The sequence below is a fragment of the Haemaphysalis longicornis genome, unplaced genomic scaffold, assembly GCF_048455015.1.
Source record: "Haemaphysalis longicornis isolate Haplotype H1 unplaced genomic scaffold, Haemaphysalis longicornis Haplotype H1 scaffold_8, whole genome shotgun sequence".
NCBI lineage: Eukaryota > Metazoa > Arthropoda > Arachnida > Ixodida > Ixodidae > Haemaphysalis > Haemaphysalis longicornis.
In genome coordinates this window covers 126,288,176-126,310,236 of record NW_027526445.1, presented here as the reverse complement: position 1 = coordinate 126,310,236, position 22,061 = coordinate 126,288,176, and the positions used below count along the sequence as shown (strand labels likewise).

The 22,061-nt window shown below is 49.9% G+C and overlaps 1 protein-coding gene across 1 annotated transcript in view; it reads right to left on the bottom strand.

The window, feature by feature from the left end:
* Positions 1–22,061, bottom strand: part of LOC144150271 (uncharacterized) — a 139,297-nt gene that overhangs the window by 36,116 nt on the left and 81,120 nt on the right. Inside the window, exons 3-6 of the mRNA XM_077682133.1 lie at positions 9,803–10,061; positions 8,361–8,600; positions 5,628–5,735; positions 3,762–3,960 (exon numbers count right to left, since the gene is read on the bottom strand). Of these exons, the coding sequence (XP_077538259.1) occupies positions 3,762–3,960; positions 5,628–5,735; positions 8,361–8,600; positions 9,803–10,061 (806 nt within the window). The remainder of the gene's footprint in view (positions 1–3,761; positions 3,961–5,627; positions 5,736–8,360; positions 8,601–9,802; positions 10,062–22,061) is intronic.

The window sequence follows — 22,061 nt, the reverse complement described above, 5'->3', positions numbered from 1 at the left end:
GCTTGCGCGGGTGTTTTTAAAATATTTTGAAATGACATGGAGCCTTTCGCTTGTCATGAACGAGGACGACGGGTTAATTTATGTTGGCGGATAATTCCCCGCTCTCGTGCTTACCACCACTCCCTCTTTCCCTTGTATGGAATGCTATGATTCACACTTTAAATTTCCCGCCGCGCCTTTCTCGCGCTTCCCCGATTTCTGCTGTTCGATATTTCCCGGTTCGGGGAGCACATTCCCACTGGGAGCGCATGCAGGTCATGTATACTAGGGTGCCTCGATGCGCGCCCGCTCCGCTGAGGGTGGCGCCACTCTTTGAAGGGGTCGGCGCCGCCAAGACCGGTTCTCGGGAGGCGCCGCCGCCATTTTCTTGCATCGCACCGCCGCCGACTCCCGCGCTAGACGCGCGAAAAGCGGCGCTCTTCACAAAGTTTTCTGCAGAATGCCTGAGTGCTGCGTTCCCCAGTGTTCTAACAGCGCTAAAAATGTCTGGAGGGCGTTTTCGTTTGCTATGGACCAAAAAAAGGCAGCTTCTGTGGCCGGTGAAGATCAAGCGGGACAAGTGGCAGCCGACGAACCACTCCTGCATATGCAGTGTAAGTACCTGGCTTCTCAGCAGTGCCAAATCCATTTGGGGCTATTGCCAGCTTGTCTGTGTCGCTGTTTCTAGATAGCAGACGTACGGTTTTATATGTTTATGTTGGAGGTTTCATCACGCCTTTGCGGCCTTTTTATATTTGATTGATGCAAACGGACGTGGCCTCTTAAAGCGGGGGTCGAATAAAACGTGTGGCGCTTTGCACCATCAGTCATTTCACTTTGTATCACGAAATAAGGCACTCGTTGTAAGAAGGTGTGCGACCTTTCTCAGTCCCGAAGCGTCATCCCAGCGCATCACGCTTACTTTACCAAAAGCGCATTTTTGGCAGTCGGAATGATATATCCCGAAGCGTAAAACTGCATCCGACGCGTTATGCTCGTGTTTCTCTGCGTTGTCTCAACTTAAGGGCTGTTATAAGTCTGGTTGTGCGCAAAAAGTATGAGATTTAAGACATTTGTTCTCGCTTATCATGCCATAAAAGTAGCGCATGAAGGTGAAAAGAAATGTGTCAATTACACCTCTATTTTGTTAATCATGTGCGGATGTGTGCCGATATGCGTGGATGCCAGTTTGTTCGATTTGCTTGATTTCACGTCATTTATTCTTATTGCTCGAGAGAAAAGGCACCTATATTGACAATTTATCGTGCAGGCTCACTTGAAAGGATCCTGTTTTGAACAAAACCGAGCAGAAGGATGGAAGAAGCTGAAGCCAAATGCTGTGCCAACGCCTTTCCCAATCAGAGGTAGGCATTTACCATTTGATTCACTGCGTGTTTTCGTATAAGAACGTACATTACCAAAGAAATCGGTGGTGGCTGCTGGGAAACGTTCCATGGCATCTGAGCCGTCGGTCTGGCATGCTTCACTTATTTTGACTTTCACACGTTACGCATGCATGCAAGTATGTATATGTGTCGATGCTGCTTCTCCTGCTCTTATCGGGAGTCACTTCCACCTATTCAACTGTAATGTCGATCAGCCCATGCAACAACCTTAACCTCACGCATCCACTTAATCAATTTCCACCGGAAAAGGCACAATCGCTCGCCCTGGTTAATTATGACAAGTGTAAATGCTGAGATGCCTGTCATGCAGTGTTCCCGCTTTCTTCTTTGTCTTGATTTCCCGTTCCCCTGATTACCACGCTTTCCCTGAACTTACTGCTTAATTTGATCATTGGTTTGCATATCGTTCTACTTCCAGTTGCTCCAAAGGGGCGAAAGCCACCCAGAGACAGAACGCAGCCTGAGCCCACATCCAACAATGAAGAGATGGACAACCCCGCTGAAGAACCTCACGCATAATCAGAGACAGCGGAAATGCTCCCCGAGTCAACTCAAACGGTATCACAAGAGACGTCATCGGAAAACCTCCAATTCTACAGCCCAGGGGTTGAAGCTTTGAATGTCGGAATTCCAAACTCGGGAAATAAAACTGTCACAGCTACTGAGACACACAGGGATTGTGCTGAGTTGAAAAAGCAGTTGGCAGACCTGGAAAAAAGATATACCGTACTTCAAGAACATCACACACATGCTAAGAACGCAATTCAAAACCTCAAAAAGCAAGTTCGAAAGCATTCTAGCGTAATCATTGAAGTGTGTTTGTATCATTTTGCACATAATGTATTAGGTAACAGCAGTGGAGTATGTTGTTCATCATTTTGTACAAAATGTATTTTTGCTTCAAGGTATTAAATGACTATTCCTACTTCCGTGTAAGCCTTTATGTTTAGATTTCAGACCAAGGACGCTAGTAAGATTCTCGCCGCGGCGGCCGCTTTTCTGATGGAGACAATACAAAACGCCCGTGTGTTCGAGATTTCGGCGCATCCCTAGGTATTAATCCGGAGCCCTTCACAACGGCGCTCCTCATCGCCTATTTAGCGAAGGCGCGTTAACCCTCATCAATCAATCAATCAATCAATCAATCAATCAATCAATAATGTTTCGATTGCACAGTGCATGCATGAAACAGTTTGCCGCCAGGCAATCCTATATATCTAAGTACCGCATAATAGTTTCAGTGGACACAAGCGTGCCGGAGATTCGTACTTGAATATCTAGCAGTTCCCTACCTTCGTGTACTTCGCCTACTTTCTGCTATGTTTATATGTAAACGCAACGACAGCAAGTTCACGGCGCCGGTATTACAACGACGGCGAGAAGTTGCCCGCCGTGTCAACTATCGTAAAAAAAAGACAGGCTTTCACCATACCTTCGCTAATCATCTCAAAATAGAGAATCCTCCACCAGAACCTTACTCTTCTGTTCATGTACCATAAAAAGGAATGTATATCAAAAGTAAAGCCAAATCAAGCCCACACTGTTAGCGAGACCAGCACTATCAAGGCGCGTCACGCAGCAAACGCGCGCCCTGCGTCCAGCGGATGCAAGAAAATGGCGGTCGCGCTAGCAGACGACGCGGTTGTCCTCACCCTCAGCGGAGCGGGCGCGCATCGAGGCACCCTAATGTATACAGGGGTTAGAAGTGAACGCCTTCACTGTAAAAAAAAAAAAAAAAAAAAAACACAAAGTAATGTTTTTGAACGAACGCCGAACACGTGGAACGGTTTTCCTTTCCTTGCACTTTCTGGAGAACCGAATAACTCAGCTAATTTTTGGCATTCACGAGGGCTTATCGCGACAAAAATTTAAAGCAGTTCCACTCAACGTGAAAGCTGTCACCCGCGGAGCAGCTAGTGCTTCGCCAGCGGGTCTGTGGCGCCCTCTCTTGACTAGTTTCAGTATCAGCCTGCCGTTGATACCGAAAGCAGCCAAGAGAGGGCACCACGGCCCCTGAAATTGCCTATAAAGGGACACTGGATTGAGTTTTCGTTAATTTGGGGTAATTAATGCCTGAAGTCATGATGCTTTCCTCATTTTATGCTATTGCGTTCATTTGCGGCCCAGCACCGACAGTCACTGTGGCAATGGCACAGCGCAAAGATCACCCCCAACAGTTTGCATAGGAGCAACGTGTGCCTCGGTAGTACAATGGGATTGACATCGGCATCGTAACGCGATGTACGCAGGTTTGATCTTTTCGATGCCTCTGTTCAGGTGCGGTGGCTAGATACAGTGACCCTGGACGAGCTACGACAAGACGAGGCCCAAAAAATGCACCGCACTTAAAAGAAGAGTGAGTAGTGGCCCACGCACGTCCTGCCCTTGTGGTCCTGCCGGTTGGCGGCCGCGCCATACTTGAGTAGCAGTTGCGTGCAGTCGGCATGTCCCAGCGTGACGGCGTAGAAGAGTGCCGAGCAGCCGTTGCTGTCCACAGCGTCCACGTCGGCGCCGCACAGTGACACCAGCGTCTCCAGGCAGTCCACGTGGCCGCGGCTCGCCGCGCAGTGCAGCGCTGCGGACATGGTCAAAGAGATGGCTCCATCTACTCGGCGGGCCTACAAACTTTCTACCGCTCCCATATTACTATTTCCTCGTCTGTCCTATTCTCTCACCCTATTCTCCTCTCCCCTACCTTGCACTGCGTTGTATGCAGGTGTACCCGGCGACATGGTACAGTATTATAGCTACGCAGTGCATATTTCTTTCCCGTTTCCTTCCGAATCAATAAACAACCATATGTAAGAACAACTGCACGAGGTTGGAATTCCCCTTCAAGGAAAGAGACATACCAGAAATGTCTGCCGTTGCTTTCGTCACTCGTACCCAATAATACATCATAGATTGTGGGCGTTCTTCAGCACTGTGTGAACTGTAGGACGAAAACCTCTCCCATGTCCCACCAGCCGTTCCCTCCCTGCGATGTCCTAGACCAGGGGTCGGCAACCTGCGGCCCGCGGGGTTGTATTATGCGCCCACCCACCCCACGTTACCACTCATCCGTAGGCCGACAAGCCAGTTTTGACCTCAAATGGGGTTTAGACTGGAGACAAGAACAGATATTTGATCGCTTCCGGTGGGAATTTCACCCCATATTCACAATTACATCCAATAGTGTCAATTATTGTCAAATACTGCTGTCAATTCGCCTAACTGGTTTTCTCTTTTCCTGCAAAGGCCCTCTCCCCCCACCCGATTTTCCGCCCAGCCCTCCGCCGGGACAGCTTCATGCAACTCGGCCCTCCACCTCAAAAGGTTGCCGGTGCCTATCCTAGTCCATTTTTTGCCTCCAAATTTCCCGGTTTCGTCCCTTTATAAGGGTGTTCCTCTACTTCTAGTCCTGTCTCTCGGTGGTCACTCCACCACCTTTGTAGTCCACAGTTGTCACTCATCCGCGCTACGTGTCCCGCCCTAGTATACACCGGACAAACAAGCAATCAAACAGGCAAACATCACAAATACATACACATGTCTGTGTGTTCATCCGTACGCACAAACGTTTGTACATGCCCACATAGTAAGGCATACACATTTGTTGCGAATGTATTGCTGAACTCGGTAGGTCGAAAATACGGTTTTGGGAGCAAGAGATGAAACACAAAATTTCCGATGAATAGCACAGAATATTGCTGAATGCGCAAAAAAAAAAAAAAAAAAAAGCGAACGAATGCTCGATTGGGCGATCAACTGATCAGGGAAGCTCCTGGAAATACAGTTTGGTTATTGGGTTGAAAGCAAAATTTCTTGCATTTAGTTCTGGGTGGCCGTCGAACCCAGGACCTCCAGAATGCGATCGAGCGCGAACCTGTGGCACAGCCCCGTCCCAGCTCGATCACTCCAACGGACTAAGAACGGACCTAGTGAATGCCTTTGACTTATAAACGTGTCTTCACAACACGTACTGAGACCTTCAAGACTAAATTGAGCATGCTATAATTGATGGACAGAAAAGGCTGATAAGGGCCGACAGGGAGAACTAGATCAGCTGCATATTTTTCACTTAATAAGCACGGCAATAGTGTCCATATCGGTTACTGGTTTATCGGTTTGGGAGCAAACTTGCTACTATCGTTAGGCTGGTATAGCCAGTCTACGGAATGCAATATTCCACCAACACAGAGCCATCCCCCACAGCGAGATCCTGCTGGTAAGACTTGTAGCTGACCTCGATGAAGTACTCACCTGTGAGACCATCCTTGTCCGTTGCCGAGACGTCCGCCCCCGCGTTGACCAGAGCCAGGATAGCATCACTGCTTCCAGAAGGGCAATAGGTCTTGCTCGGGCGGGTCTCTGCGTTAATCATCAGTGAAAGCATCGGGAATTTTGTTAATGTGAAGCTTTCAGCATTTCACTGATGTCATCTCAAAGTGTGTCTCTCGCAGTGTCTCTGGGCCGGCCGCTCTCCGTAGGACTAGAACTGAGAGACGCATTAAGTCCCTGGAATTCTTACAAGCGTGTCTATCGTGCTACAAGAGAGAGAGAGAGAGAGAGAGAGAGAGAGAGAGAGAGAGAGAGAGAGAGAGAGAGAGAGAGAGAGAGAGAGAGAGAGAGAGAGAGAGAGAGAGAGAGAGAGAACGGAAAGGTCGAGAGGTCATCCAGGCTTTGAGCCCAGATTGCTACTCGACACTCAGGAAGGGGTGTGCAGGGGATGGAAGAGAGGGCAGGGATAAAAGATGGGAAAGGAGCACGGCCAGCACACACTTTATTCCCATTGCGGGCACTGTAGCATTTCGGCTAAGCCTGCTTCTTTCATAAAACACAAACGGCCTTTTGTTGCCTTCTGCGAAGTCGATTGTAGGGTCGGTGTCCTAGAATAGTCTCTAAAGCTTTATTGGCCTACCTATAAGATCAGGCTTTGTGTATAGTTAAAATAGTCTTGAATAGTAAATAGTCTTTATCAGGCTTTGTAAATAGTTAAAATTATAATCATCATTGTCACCGCGTTCATCTGGCGTAGCAAGCCAGTCACCTTGACATCGCCAGTCTCATTGAAGATTGTCTCTTTCTCTAGACCACCCAAAAAGCACTGCAGGAAAGTTAACTATTCCTGACGGTGATGATAGCGGGTGAAGTGAAGATAAATTACAACGCTTCCCGTGGTCGGAATCGAACCTGGACACGTCGCGATAAGAAGCGGACGTCTACCCGATTGCACCATTCGGCACGGTGGAAGCAGGTTGGATTTGAAAAGGGGTGCGCGGACTTTCAAAATTAGACAAAATGCACACCTCCGTCTAACGGCGACGATTGCTGAACGCCAGGGAAAGACATGGAATGCCCGTATCAGTAAAGCAAGAGAGAGCCAAATCACAGTGCAGTTAACCGTCCCGATAAGGAATACCTTATGTGTATGATAAGGTGGTGTGATATGGGTCGGCTCCTTTCTGGGTTGGTTTGATTGGTGTAGACTTGATTTTGGATAGGTTCGCATTCGCCAATCATTGTAGTTTAGACAGAGGTATACATGATTTTTTTTTATTTTCAATCTGAGAACTACCTAACCCGCTGAAGCAAGGTTTAGGCGCACAGGTGCTGAAGCAGGTGCTCAGGCGCTGAAGCATGCCTAGGCCCCCTAGGCCAGAAACCACTTCCAGAAAAGGGACCGAATGAAAATGTTCGCTAAGGAGATCAATCAGGTACTAAAAATACGATCTCTAAATTACTAACGAGTATTTCCCTAGAAAGAATATTTTTCCAACGGAGCAAGATTATATTCAGGTGGCGAAACAGACCATTGCGGCGGGCGCGGGCGTGCGGCCAGGTACTTTCACAATGAAAACCAACGCGCGCTACAAATCTTCGTAACTGCGACGGCGGAGGAGAAGGTGGCGGCACCTGATGGACGAAATAACAGCGGGCACAACTCATTCTCGGTCTGCGGAGTGAAATGACGATCGCGACGGCCACGCAGTTTCTTCTCCAATTACAGATGCCGCTAGCGTAACCTTGGCCAAGCGGTTGTGACGTTAACTGGCCGCCCTAGGAAACGCTGTTTGCACCATAGAATTTCTTAGTGTTTTGCACTCCTTGTTCTCACTCCGTAGCTGCGGCACTTCTCAAAGGATCTGAGTCCTTCGTCGGCGTTCACTTGTGAATCAAGACTGGGTATCAAATCACGTTCTCCCTCATCTCAAGTGAAAACAGGGAGCTAGTACCCACCACTGCTCTCCAAGAGGTGCGGTCCTGCCTCTTACGATGCTCCTCGCGCTGGTGAGGCGATAACGAAACGCCACAGCCGTTTCGGGAACCATGGTCACGAGACCGCACCTCACGTAATTTGTTCTTTGCGCTAGTGTTTGTTTGTTTTTTTGCTTTATTTAAACAAGGTACAAGTGCCTCACACAATGTGCGAGGCACTTGTGTCTTCTGCCGTGGTAAACGGGGCAAAGGGTGTCCTAGCCGCCTGACGAGGCCTCGTCCCTGAAGTATCACAACGGCAAAGCACCAGGTCAGCAAAGCCCATTCAATAACCGGTGAATGAAATTACAACATATCGGCGATATAACATATATGCAACATATAGGCAACATAATCGTTTATAGTTTGCAAAAAGGAGTAATACTTAAAGCAGTTGTTACGGGTTATATAAGGCGTTATTGTGAGGTCATGCCTTCGTGGAACAGCGCGTCCGGACGAAAATTCGAAGAGTTCTGTAAGCTTTGTCTTGTAATGTCCCTGTATAAGTTGAAAGAAATTTCAGTCTGTTTAAACGGCTCCTTTCTGTTAGTGTTGGTAGTTTTGTTCGAGCAGTAAGTTCTGTAATTGATGTGCGTCCAAATCTGTTGTAAATAAAACGGATGGCCTCGCTGTCGTCATCGTCGTCAGAGAAAGCTGGTATTCCTGCAGTGCGTTCTGTGCTGCGCACGGACGCCATCGGTGAAACATAGAAGACTTCGCTGTAATAACAACGCTCACCGACGCTGGCGGCCCAGAGGAGCGGCGGCCTTCCGTCCTGGTCCCTGACGCTCACGTCCACGCCCAGCTCGATGAGCCTGCGCAGCGCGGCCAGGCCGACGCGCACGTCGTTTCCCATCTCGCTGTTTGGGCCACACATCTGAGCCGCGTAGTGGATCGGGTAGGCCCCGTGGATGTCCGCTGTGGAAGGGTTGGCGCCCGCCGACACCAGGATGTCCATGCACTCCAGCTCACCGCACACTGCGCGAATAGTTTTGGTAGCACAGTTCATTTGAAGGCGCATGGCTAAGTACAGGGTGAGCAGTTTGCGACGGGACAGTGTATGCTTGGATAGAACGCATAGGAAAGCTATAGATAATTGCCAGAGGACACTAAAACAGTTGTTATCATTTGGGAATGCGAATGCACGAATGGCCAGCTCAACGCCGGAGACGCCTCGCTCCTGCCTCGCGTTGCCGAAGAGGTTACTAATCTTGAAGCACGAGACGCTTTGCTTTGTGATTTGCCTTAACGCTTTCGAATGGCTTACTAGTTCAATCAGCAGATGAATTAGCCCTGAATTGGTCCTGTCCATCAGTTGTTCGCCAGCGATCCCAGTATTGTACATGTACATGTTTTCTTTGGGCGACACAATTTCTTACAGCTTACAGAGTGTGGCGCCTGTGTGGCATTGCAGAAGGCAACGCCTTACGAGGAGAAAAAAATTCACAGCATATCCACGGGGTGAAGGATGATGAGTGGGCGAAGCTCCTGAGGGGAAATCATCGGTAAAACCGCGCGCCGCAGCCTCCACGGCCGCCGTGGAGGTTGCGGCGGACGCCGTGGTTTGACGGGCCGCTCAGTTTTCGTCCACCCCAACCTCCATGCAACGTGACCCGGCGAACGCCGCCGATGGTCCGGTCGCGTTCGCCGCCGCGCGTTCGACATCTAGCTCGCGTAGATCGCCGACGAACAGCCGTATTTTCGACGCCGGTGGCGGAGCGGCCGCCGCCGGGCGACGTTCGCCGCCTTTTCGCCTACATTTCGCTGCATGGAGGTCGGCCTTTATCCATCGGGCGACTCCGAGCGCGCGCCAACAGCGAACGGATTTTATTACAACGCTCCCCGCCATCTAGTAAACAATCCAAGAACTAAACTAGAGGTAGCCACGCCATCTAGTAAACAATCCAAGCGCATCTTTTCATCATATACAAGTACCGCCATCTAGTAAACAATCCAAGAACTAAACTAGAGGTGGCTACATACATACGTCGAGGATGGACAGACCCACGCCTTAAGGAGCTTCGCCCCTAAAAGAGAACTTTTACTAGACAAACCAATCACAACTTAAAATGACCGCTACACGTCTGGTAGACCAGGGCTCTGATGACGTGTAGTTCGCGAGTTGTGATCAAGGCTACCCAGGAGCTGGACGGCCGGCCAACCGATATACCCTCTCTCACCGGTGGCCCAGTGTACGCAGGAGTGCTTCTCGTTGTCGACGCAGTTGACGTCGGCGCCGCGCTCGACCAGGAAGCGCACCATGGTCCGGTTTCCCGAGATGACGGCGAAGTGCAGCGTGGTGTAGCCCTCCTCATCCTGCACCGACGTCAGGCCCGGCTCGCAGAGCAGCAGCAGCTCGGCGCAGCCCACCGTCAGGTTCTCGGCGCAGTAGTGCAGCGCCGTCTTGCCCGACCGGTCGCGGGCCGTCGTCAGCGAGGGCTGGGCGCGAGGCGGAAAATTTGAATAAAAGAGATGGCGCGAGTCGATTTCTGATGCAATAGCGGTCCAGTGAACCGGACGATCATTTAATGACAGAACTCCCAGAATTCAACAAGTCATAACTGACAGGGATGTCCTTCCTCCTATTCAGTAACATCATTCCTTCTGTTCCTCACCAAGAGGAAAACCGTCGTGTCACGCGCTCATCATTAAACTGGGAGGAAAGGGGAAGGTGGAGGAAGGGGATTGTGGTGTATGCGCATGAGCGTGTTTTTTTTTCGTTCCCTCAAGTGTCACACATTCACTCATCGTTTTGTGCTAGACCTACTCCTGCTATAGCCCTTAAGAGGCTCAAATATGTACGGACAAATAAAAATGAGTGAATGAAAATGTTAGAATAGGCCCGTTCCAGACTAGATGGATTTTCGGCATGGTTGGTCATGAGAAAGTCGTAGGAGGCAATGATAGATATACCGATCCGTGGCAAGTTCATTCATGTTCTTCCAACCCCTTCTGCAAGAGGGCAAAGGTCGTGTCACCTGCTTATCACTAAAGGGAGGAGAGGACAGAAGGGGATGCACGTTTCAGATGAGGTAGCTCTTCGCCTCCGATTTGCCATAGGCCAACCTAAAAGGACATGACGCTCAAAACGGTCCGAAATCACGTCATTTCTTCTTTCCCCATTCTTTTTACGCAAGAGAAAAAGTACCATTTCACCTGCTTCCCACCAAAGCAGGGAGGGGATTCCGGGGGAGGGATTTTGCAGTCGGGATATTACCTTTCCGTTGCAGATGTCCTAGACAGATAATAAGAACCACTGAAGGCCAATAATGTCATCCCTCCTCTGTACACCCAACGCTGGAGTGAGGAGGAGGTTTAGGAGCAGTTATGTTTCGAGCAAGATGCTACCTATTCACTTCAGATGAATGAGAACGATGGGGCCGCGAAAACTTCTCCGTGAGCTGCACGAACAGTTTCAGTACAAAGAATGTTGCAAATTAAAATAAAAGTATGCTCCAACCCGCCGTGGTGGCTAAGTAGCCATGGCGTTGTACTACATACTGAACGCAGTTGACGTTACCAAGCGACAACTTAATGCTCATTAGAATGAGAAAAGGCGATGAACACAACCATTAAGGCTAGGGCATCACCCGCCGCGGTGGCTCAGTGTCTACTGAGCACGAGGTCTACAGTGTCTACAGTGTCTACAGAGCACGAGGTCGCGGGTTCGATTCCCGGCCGCGGCTGCCGCTTTTGTGATGGGGACTAAAAGCAAAAACGCCGTGTGTTTGCGATTTCGCCGCAGGTTAAAGGTCTCCAGGTGATCGAAACTAATCCGGAGCCCTCCACTACGGCGCGCCTCATCTCCTGTGTAGCGTCGGCGCGTTAAAGCCGTGCACAATCAATCAAAGTATGTCCCATCTATTCATTCGTATCTTATCAGACTCTTAAACTACAAGAAATTTGGGCGGAAACTTTGTTCTGAAGAATTGTCTTATGGCGCGCAGCGTTCAGAGTTGAATCGCCTTGGTAGCGCTTTCTTTCCAGGAGACCAAATGGAAGTTGAGAGGATGTGTAAGTATCCCGAAACTTGCGCTAAATGGACATACAGACAGACGAAGGAAGACGGACGACGCGCAACTCACAACTATTTCGAAATTCGTCCGTCTTCCGTCCGTCTTCCTTCGTCTGTCTGTCTGTCTGTCTGTCCATTTAGCGCAAGTTTCGTGATACATACTGCACCAACTAGCCCAACAGCACATTATACGGATGTGTAAGGTTTGAGCCAGCCGAATACTGCTGCTGGCGCGAGTTTATTTTGGGCGTATTTTTGCTATGTTCTGCGCTACCCGCAACAGTGTCAGCAAAAATATTTTTACCTAATTTGCGTTGTTATCCTGCATTTATTTCGCCCCCCTTCGGAGCTGTTTCGAGCGCAAGCGGACAGGCCGCCCAGACGCTGTGCTTCCTGCATTAATTAAGGAGGTCCCTCGCCCCGTTATCAACCAAACAACTAAGATTACTCTGCGATTTTACCAACCCTCTCTAAAGAAAGTTTGCAGAAGTGTGAAGCAGCCTTTCCCACACCGAAAATGCGTCAAGCGCGTCAAAAAATTCGCTCAAAGGGCGTCTGATCGATCGCGGAACCTTCAAAGACCCAAATCGTAAACGAAGAACGGACCCGGCCATGCAAAGGTTTTTCGCACACCAGGTAAAAAAAGCATCCACGAACGGTCTAAATGTATACCGATACATGGCAATTATGAGATACAGGTGTACTATTGTACTCCTTCCAGTGTGTGTATTGTTTTATCTATACTCGGTTACAACTCAAGAACGGCACCACCTCATGTAGTGTATCACTCCGCCAAAGCGCCGGACCCGTGACGTCAGTGCGCGCGCGTTTTGAAAGGGGTTTGCTATGAATGCGTGATATCGTCTGCCTTGTCTCACGCAGTTTGTTTGTCGTCACTGGAGTCGTTTATAAGCATATTAAGTCCAAAAAATCACGGGAATTCGGCACACGCCATGTTCAAAATATTCCCAGTAACGCCCTACTTGCGCCGCGCGGAGAAACATCCGGCTACGGTGATAAGTCACAGCGGCAACTTCCGGTGCCGTTCTTAAGTTGTCACCGAGTATAGGAGCGTTCCTTTGCGATTTTCGAGTAACCGTTTTGACACAATGGAAACCCTGTTTCACGCATGCGCCGTGTATCCAGACGTCTTATCAGAACTTTCCGGTGGACTAACCGGTCTCTGGGGAAATGCGTTAGTTTTTTGACGGGACGCCGTCGGTACCACGAAGGAAGATTTCGCTTTAATAGACGTCTATACCTCCCCCTCCTCTCTTTATTGAGTTAATGGCGTCAGGGCTTCCAAACGTACATAATTAGGCTTCACTACTACATACTAGCCGAGGAAGCGTCACCAGTGAAGTGTGAATAAGCCTACTTTGTGCGGTTCGAATTCAGACTGTCTGTAATGTATGCATTACTGCAGTACATGAAGCCAATGTGAAAAAGCTAAATTTACGCATACCATGCCACTACTTTTTAAAGCGAAGCTTCAGTGTCCGCACTGATGCCGTTGTACGCCAATACGCCTGAAGGAAAGCCAACATTCTTTGACGATGATGATGGATGATCGTGGTGAAGCGAAAAAAAAAAAAAAATAAACGCCTGGCGTGAGAGGAATCGAACACGGGTCCCTCGCGTTATGAAGTCAGTATCGATCCGATTGCTCCATTTCGACATGGTAGAAGTGCACGCCAAGCAGCAGAACCAAACGTTAGGCCACAGTCCTTCAAAGCATTGAAGGACTCTGGTTAGGCCTAGGGAGTGCACACCCTAAAGTTGCTGCGGGTATTTTAGAGAAGTGCATACCTCGAGAATAGCCCATACTCGCAATGTGAAATTGACAGACCAAGGAATCCATCACAAGAAAGCTTAGCGTTCATCCGTCGTCGTCGTTAGACGGAGCGGTGCGTGATTTTTGTCTCATTGTTTCATTTAGGTGGTTGTCGTCCTTATGTGTATTCGTAATTATTATCACTGTTCTGCGTGTATGCTTGAATTTTATCTGTAACATCAATGCCTCTCCCTTTTCGCCGGTTTACTTTTATCACCCCCACCTCTTCACCTACACCAGCAGCCCATTCTGGCGTTCACCCTTTGGTGAGGAAAACATCTAACCCGAGGGACTACAATAGCACTTCCCCCGCGGGTCTTAACGATTTCAGCTTCCTACAGCCTAACGAGAATTGAGTGTTTATGCCACCTTCTTTTCTCTTTCTGGTTACAGCATAAATATGTATGTACTGTGGCTTGTTTTCTAAACACCAAGCCTCTTTAAAGCTGGATTCACTACAGTACACAAGTGAATTGCTTGGAAGGCGCTTTTACAGCGGTAGCTGAAGCAGTCATACGCGATTATCAGCGCACTAGGGGCTTGCGGTTTTGTAATTTTATGTAGACAATGACGCGATGCGTGGGTGTTTGAGGGCCTCGTGGAGATTTACAGAAGTCTGCATGTGGTATGAATGCTACGGACTCCAGAACCCAGTACAACATGCCGCACTGTTCGAAGACGCAGGGCTGCCTCCTGGTAAAGATCACAATTGTTGGAAATACCGCAACATTTCGCGTAACCAACAGCTTTCAGGCAATTTTAAACCTTTGTGTAGCCTAGAAGCGTGACCAAGCTCCCCACAAAACGTGCAACGCTTGGAGGTGTGAAATAAGAATCTTGGATTACCAAGCCAACTGTGTTTGAGGCAAGTCGTATCAAGCTACGAGATAAGTTTGGAATTGAGCCGGGCGAGTAATGTGCAGCACTAACAAATGGTAGACCACCGGGGTAACAGAATGGCTGCAATACGCGGTTAAAACTGGGGGAAGACAGATGTCTGTGCAGCGGGATGAAATATAAAAATTTCGGACACAGAATGCATTCACACCACGCAAAATAGAAGTCATTGGTAGTCTTTACAAGGTTCTGTCTTCCTGCTTAGTACCTCAATACGCTGATGGTGGGTTTCTAAAACCTGAAATTCGCGTATCACCGCGGTTTAATTTACTATCAAACTGCAAAAGAGGGAAGCAGTTTAAGTTCGGAACGGACAACAATAAATAAAGACAACATATGCCTTGCACTTTATACACTACACTAAACAGGAAAGCGTGCCTTTTGCGTGTAGTACTTGTACGCACAACAGGCAAAGGGAAAGGAACTTACGGTTCTCCTCGCCAGCGGATCGTCCCATTTGGTCAGCGAGAGGTTGTCGGGAAGTGCAAAGTAGAGCGACTGAAACCCCGTTGTTGCCGAGCTGGGTGGCATGTCGGATGGGAAAGCCGGCATCCGCACGGCCGAACGTCCACACGGAACTGTCTACAACTAACAACTTCTTCTTTTCGCTTTTGCGGCGCCTTCACTGTCAGAGTGCTTAATCTACACTCCGAACTTCGAAATATGTGCTTTCTTGAGAGTGAAAAATGTTGCTTTGGAGCGGTTGTGATTATAATGATATCGTTACTAATTCTTGCATACACAGTCCAGTGAGCGCTCAAATAGTCTGGTGAACCGGTTTGCTGATAAAGCTCCAAATCAAACTACATTTCAAAATTCCCAAGATCACAGCTTGGACCAGAAATATGTTCAGACAAAAACTTTCCGGGCCTTCATAAAGAAGTAGCACTCGAGGCTTTTCATTTCCACGGTTGATCGTTATAAAAGTTCCAGGAGACATTAGCGGCAGCGCATTTCACTAAAGACGAAGAGAAACCGCTGGTAGATTGTGCATAGCTGACACAGAGTTTCTCAAAACTGATAGTCCCAGCATTATGAGGACGAAATCACAAACAGTCACTTCGCACCAAACGACACCAACGCACGGACGGAAAGCTCGTTGCTGATAGGTTCCGATTCCAGTCCTAGACACGCAATCATCCGAGCTGCAAAGCGTCTGGCCACCGACCCTAGGGACATAGGGAGTCCCGTTTCCTTCTTCCTCTCAAAAAGCCTCGCCCATTCACCGGTAAAAATGTTATAATGCCGGGCTGTCAACGCAAGGTATGGGCGGGTCGGTGCGCGAAAGAGTGAAATGAGGCGCTGCAACTTATGTTAATCGCTGCCGCCTTTTACTTTATGACGGGGAGCAGGGCTTGTACGTACGCCTCTCTTCAACTGCGCGTGCACTTACTTCCGGGGTGAAACTGTCATTAGAGCGTGCTACGACTGCTTATTATAAGCGCTGCACGCCTCGGCGGCAACGGCTGGCATTTTCAATGAAAGCCCCCGCGCGCCCAAAGAGAAAGCGCATGAGATAGATGACTGCCGGACACGTTCCACGCCCGATGCCTGGGACGTCTGATCACGTGCCGTTAAGTATAGAGAGATGAATATGACGGCGTACTTCTGATGTCAGCGCGGTGGCTTAAAGGGGCCATGGGAAGAGAATACAAGCTTTCTTCCTTACAACGGCTGATTTGTCTCGATGAGAATGGCGTCAACTTTATCGCGCAATGAAAACAAATAATCTAGATATTATATATATATATATATATATATATATATATATATATATATATTCATATATATATATATATAGTCTGAAAAGATAAAAACTCACACAGAGCGCGAAAAAAATAAGGTTAGTAGAGACAGAGACAAACGAGAAAGACGTAGAAGATAAAAATAAGTTTACTGACGTTTCAGGGAGAGGACTCTGAAGAAAGGGAGTCCTCTCCCTGAAACGTCAGTAAACTTATTTTTATTTTCTACGTCTTTCTCGTTTGTCTCTGTCTCTACTAACCTGTAGACAGGCTGTAGACCTGTCTAGCGTCTACAGACAGGCTGTAGACGCTCGAGTCACGCCCCGGGGGTTGAAAAGAAGGTCCCCTTCTCCCCGTGTAGTCAGAGTGGCGCTGGCTACCACCCTCAAGCGTCAGATACACTTCTAGTAAATATAAATAGCCCAGAAAGTGAAGGAGAACACAGTCGCCCAGATAGCCGAATTAGTAAGGCATTCGACATGTAATCGAAAGGCGTGGGTTCGGTCCCCACTCTGGGCGCGTGTTTTTCTTTCTTTCTTTCTTCTGTATATTAAAAAAAAATGTTTACTTCATTAACCGTAGTGAAAAAGAAAAGAGCCTAACCACACCCCTATGCCTCCTTTGGCATTGTAGACTGCTGCCCTATCTTTCTGTATATATTGTAAGGAAACAGGACGCTTCTCTCAGGGAGGCAGCAGAGCGAACGGTTCCGTCCTTTACTTGCCAGATCGCGATTCCACACACGCGCGACTTGAGATGATGATTATGTACAAATGATGATTGTAATGGTTATGGACAGGTGAGGGGTTGACCACACCGGTAGACGGTGGACGAGCACGGTGTGGGCCAGTTCACAGGTGCACAAGTAAGCGCTCACATTTCCCCCCCCCCCCCCCCCCCGTAGTTGGAAGCGGCCGCCTGGCCGCGTGTATTTAAGGTGCACGGTCGATGAAACGCTTCATGCGAGAAATGTGCACAATTTCACTTCCGCGTCTGCGGCGGTCCGTGGAAGCAGTTGTCGGCGACACTCGGTAGTTCACCGGAGAAGTTTGCTCAGTGACGACGTAGGGGCCAATATACCGGTGCAAACACTTCTCGCACAAGCCAGGTGAGCGAATTGGTGTCCAGAGTAACACTCGATCTCCCGTGCGGAAATGAACGTCGTGGTGAGTGGCATCATACCATGTTTTCCGTTGTTGCTGCGCGGCTTCAGTGTTTATGCGGGCTAGCTGACGGCAGTGAGTGATCCGAGAGATGAACTGGTCGGAAAATGGCGTTGCAGGAGATACCGGAGCAGAGAGGAAAGCATTGTCCATAACAAAGGAAGGGGAACGGCCGAAAACGAGGAAGAAAGGTGAGTAGCCGGTGGTGCGCTGAACAGCCGAATTATAGGCGAATGTTACGAAAGGCAGAACGTGGTCCCAGTTGGTATGGTCCGGCCTAATGTACATTGAGAGCATGTCGGATAGAGTTCTATGAAATCGTTCGGTGAGGCCGTTAGTCTGTGGGTGGTAGCTGCTAGTCGTTTTATGAACGATATTGGCAGCTCGAAGCATTTCCGCAAGAACTTGCGATAAAAAGGCCTTGCCTCGGTCACTCAAAAGGACGCGAGGTGCACCGTGCCGCAACATGATGCTCTGCAGGACGAAATCTGCGATTTCTTGGGCGCATCCGGATCTCAAGGGTGACGTCTCAGCGTACCGGGTTAATTGATCAACCGCAGTCACAATCCAGCGGTAGCCGGAAGGTGTGCATGGAAGCGGTCCGTAGAGATCAATGCCCACTGATTCGAAAGGTACCGACGGGCAAGGTAGCGGTTGTAGCGTACCTGGGGCGGGAGACGTACTGCGCTTCCGGTGTTGGCATTTGGCGCAAGAGGAAACATACTTGGCCACGTCTGTGGAGAGTCCAGGCCAGAAGTAGCGACTGCGAATGCGGTCGTAGGTTTTTGCATAACCAAGATGTCCTGCTGTAGCTTCATCGTGAAACGCCTCTAAGATGGCTCTCCGTAGTGGCTGAGGTACCACTGGGACCCAACTGCTTCCTTCAGGATGATGGCTGCAACGATGAAGAATTCCATCTACAAGCCGGAAATTCTTTAGCTGGCGACGTAGACGGCTGTTGGGAGGTAGGGTGGAGCCGTCCATCCTGTCCATTATGGTACGACAATAAGTGTCGCTTCGCTGGATCGCCGGCAGGTTGTCTGGAATATGAAACATTGCAGGGAGGATGGGTGCGACCGGGAGAGCAGCTTGGTGTGCTAGGGAGGCAGATGCGGACGATTGAGGCAACGGGCAGCGTGAAAGAGCGTCCGCGTCTGTGTGTTTCTTTCCCGACTTGTAAGCAACGGTAAAATCGTATTGCTGGAGACGGAGAATCCAACGACCCAGGCGTCCGGAAAGGTTCTTGAGCGTGGACAACCAGCATAAGGCGTGGTGGTCCGTGACGACTGTGAAGTGCCGGCCGTATAAGTAGGGGCGGAACTTTTGAATGGCCCACACAACAGCGAGGCATTCCTGCTCCGTTATGGTGTAGTTCTGCTCTGCTGAGGTGAGGGACCGGCTGGCATAGGCGACTACTCGCTCCCTCTGGTGAGAGTCAAGTTGTAGCAAGACCGCGCCGATGCCTTGGCCACTGGCGTCCGTGTGCAGAATGGTTGGCGCAGCATCATCAAAATGGGCAAGCACCGGACTCGATGTTAGGGCGTCTTTAAGGGACTGGAAAGCCCTTTCGCATTCCTCATTCCAAACAAAAGCGATGCCAGAACGCAGGAGGTGGTGCAGGGGAGAAGCAATGGTCGCAAAATTTTGTATGAAGCGGCGAAAATAGGATGCTAGCCCGAGGAAGCTGCGGAGGTCTTTCTGCTGTAGTGGTCGGGGAAAATTTAGAACGGCAGAAATTTTCTCTGGGTCGGGCTGGATTCCGTTTTTACTGACGACGTGTCCCAATACTTTTATCGACTTGCTGGCAAAAGTACACTTTTTTGTATTCAGCTGCAGTCCTGCGTTGGAGAGGCATCTAAGTACTTCGTCTAGACGTTGCAGATGTTGATCAAACGTAGTCGAAAAAACAACGATGTCGTCCAGATAGCAAAGACAGCTTTTCCATTTGAGCCCGCGGAGCACAGTGTCTATCATTCGCTCAAATGTCGCAGGGGCATTACACAGACCAAAGGGCATCACGTTGAATTTGTAGAGGCCGTCTGGAGTAGCGAAGGCAGTTTTTTCCTTGTCGTCTTCGTGCATCGGGATCTGCCAATATCCGGAGCGTAAATCGAGACTAGAGAAGTATTCTGCCCCTTGGAGACTGTCCAGCGCGTCATCGATGCGAGGCATCGGATAAACATCTTTTCGAGTTATCTTATTTAGCGCACGGTAGTCAACGCAAAACCGAACCGAACCATCCTTCTTCTGCACAAGCACAACCGGCGATGACCATGAACTTGATGAAGGGCGTATGACATCGCGCTTAAGCATGTCAGAAACTTGTTCTTCTATAATTTTGCGTTCGTGCGAAGATACTCTGTACGGACGACGGCGTACAATGGCTGAGCCGTCTGTTTCAATTCGATGCGCGGCGACAGACGTACGTTTGAGTGTGTTGGAAGAAACGTCGAATGATGCGCTGTGCTTTTTCAGAACGGCCAGCAATTGTTCCGTCTGTGCCGCCGTGAGGTCTGGGCTAACAGTGGTAGCGATGCTAGGCGGAACAGCCGAGGGTGCTGAATCCCGCATGCGCGAAGGAGCAATGGTGTTAGACACGATAGAAAGTGGCTCGCGGTCGACAACAGAAGCAACGGTCGTGCCCTTGCGTAGCAAAATTGGCTCACCGGTGGTGTTGAGCGCTGCCAGAGCTGCAAGTCCCCGCGAAAAGCGAAGGAGGCAGGTAGACATGGCGATTCCGCGGGGAATCAAGCGGCTCGCTGGAGAAGCTATCACGTCGCCGTCAAAAATGTTTTCCGATGAAACCGTCAGGACTTCTTCGCTACCAGGCGGGAGGACGTGGTCAGCATGCAGAATCAAAACCTGACGTCGTAAGGTCGCAGCAGATGTAAACTCGGTATCGCTGATTTGAATGGCTGGGTGGCGACAGGATATGACGGCGGAAGCTGAGGAGAGAAAGTCCCAACCCAAAATTAGTTCATGAGAGCACTGTGACAGGACCGCAAATTGGATATGATGACGATCTTTCCCGATTAACACTCGTGCAGTACAACTTGCGACAGGCTGCATAATATGTCCGTTTGCATTAGATAACGAAGGGCCAGCGTAAGGGGTCTTCACTTTTCGTAGACGAGAACAAAGATTAGAATCCATAACAGAAAGGCTGGCTCCGGTGTCAACTAAAGCTTTCACGCACATACCTTCCACTTCCACAGATAACACATTTGAAGGGCGCTCTGGAGGAGTTTCAATCAGTCCAAACGATGCAGTTTCCCCTCCACAAACTGCAGCGCCTAGTTTTCCGGTTGGAGGACAGGGTCACGAGAGACGGGGCGAATGGGTGACACGAAACGACGGTAAGGCGAGGGTGAACGACGCCTCGAGTCACGGCCACTGCGCGGATGGTCGAGTGAGTCCTGAGGAGACAGAGAACGTTGTCCAGGAGAGTGGGCAGGTCCTCGAGGCGCGTAGTTAAAGCGGACATCACGTGCGTAACCGCGCCGTTCATCTTGTAGGCGGCGTCGGCAGAAGCGCGCGATGTGGTCTCTTATGCCGCAGTAGAAGCAGACCGGGCGTTCGTTTGAACGAACGTCAAGACGTGGCCGCCAGGTCGGATAGACACCCTGAACGGGACGTCGCGGCGAGACGGCTGCTAACTGGCCGAGCATGGGCGGCGGCGACGAAAGTTCAGCTGGCGCAACCAGTGGTCGTTGCAGCGCGTCCGCATAAGAAGCGCCGGTGGGAGCAAGTAAGTGACCGTTGCGGGGACTGCCAGTCATTGACGCCAGCTCTTCTTTGATAACTTCTCGCAAGTCAGTTGCTGGCTGGGAGCAGCGGTCACCGTGAGCGCAGGAGCTTAGGGAGCTTTGCTGCTGGAGCTCCTCGCGGATGATGCTGCGTATTAAAGCTCGCAACTCTGGCTCTGGCGGAAGACGAGTGAGTCCCGTAGTCGGTTGTAGGCGAATCGCGTGAAGCTGGTCAAAACGCTGACAGGCGGCCCTTATGTCATTGACGCTGGATGGATTTTGCAGCGCTAGGGCAGTGAAGGCAAACTCAGCGATTCCCTTGAGGAGATGCTTGACTTTGTCTGCTTCCGACATATCCGGGCTAACCCGACGGCAAAGAGCGAGGACATCCTCGATATACGACGCGTACGTCTCACCGGGATCCTGCTTGCGGGTTTCAAGTTTCTTTTTGCTGCATCCGAGCGAGCGGAAGAAACGAAGAAAATCTTGCGAATCTCTTCGGTGAAGGTAGCCCAATCAGTAAGCCTGTCCTTGTTATTTAAATACCATGTTTCGGCTACTTGAAACAGGTGGAATCCGACATTTTGAAGCTTGAAACCATCGTCCCACCTGTTAAACTGACTGACCCTGTTGTACTGTTCCAGCCAGTCCTCGACATCTTCGCCCCGAAGGCCACGGAAAGACGGGGGGTCGCGCTGGGGGCAGGTCACCACGAATGGCGACGAGGCAGAAGCGGGGGCATTCGGCGCGCTTTCTCGCTCCATCGGAGGGGTTCGCGCCGACAAAAGGCGGCCGGAACGGAGCTCCAGGGGTGCAGCCGGGCTAAGTAGAGGTCGGGATCAAGCGCAACCTCCACCACTTGTAAGGAAACAGGACGCTTCTCTCAGGGAGGCAGCAGAGCGAACGGTTCCGTCCTTTACTTGCCAGATCGCGATTCCACACACGCGCGACTTGAGATGATGATTATGTACAAATGATGATTGTAATGGTTAAAGACAGGTGAGGGGTTGACCACACCGGTAGACGGTGGACGGGCACG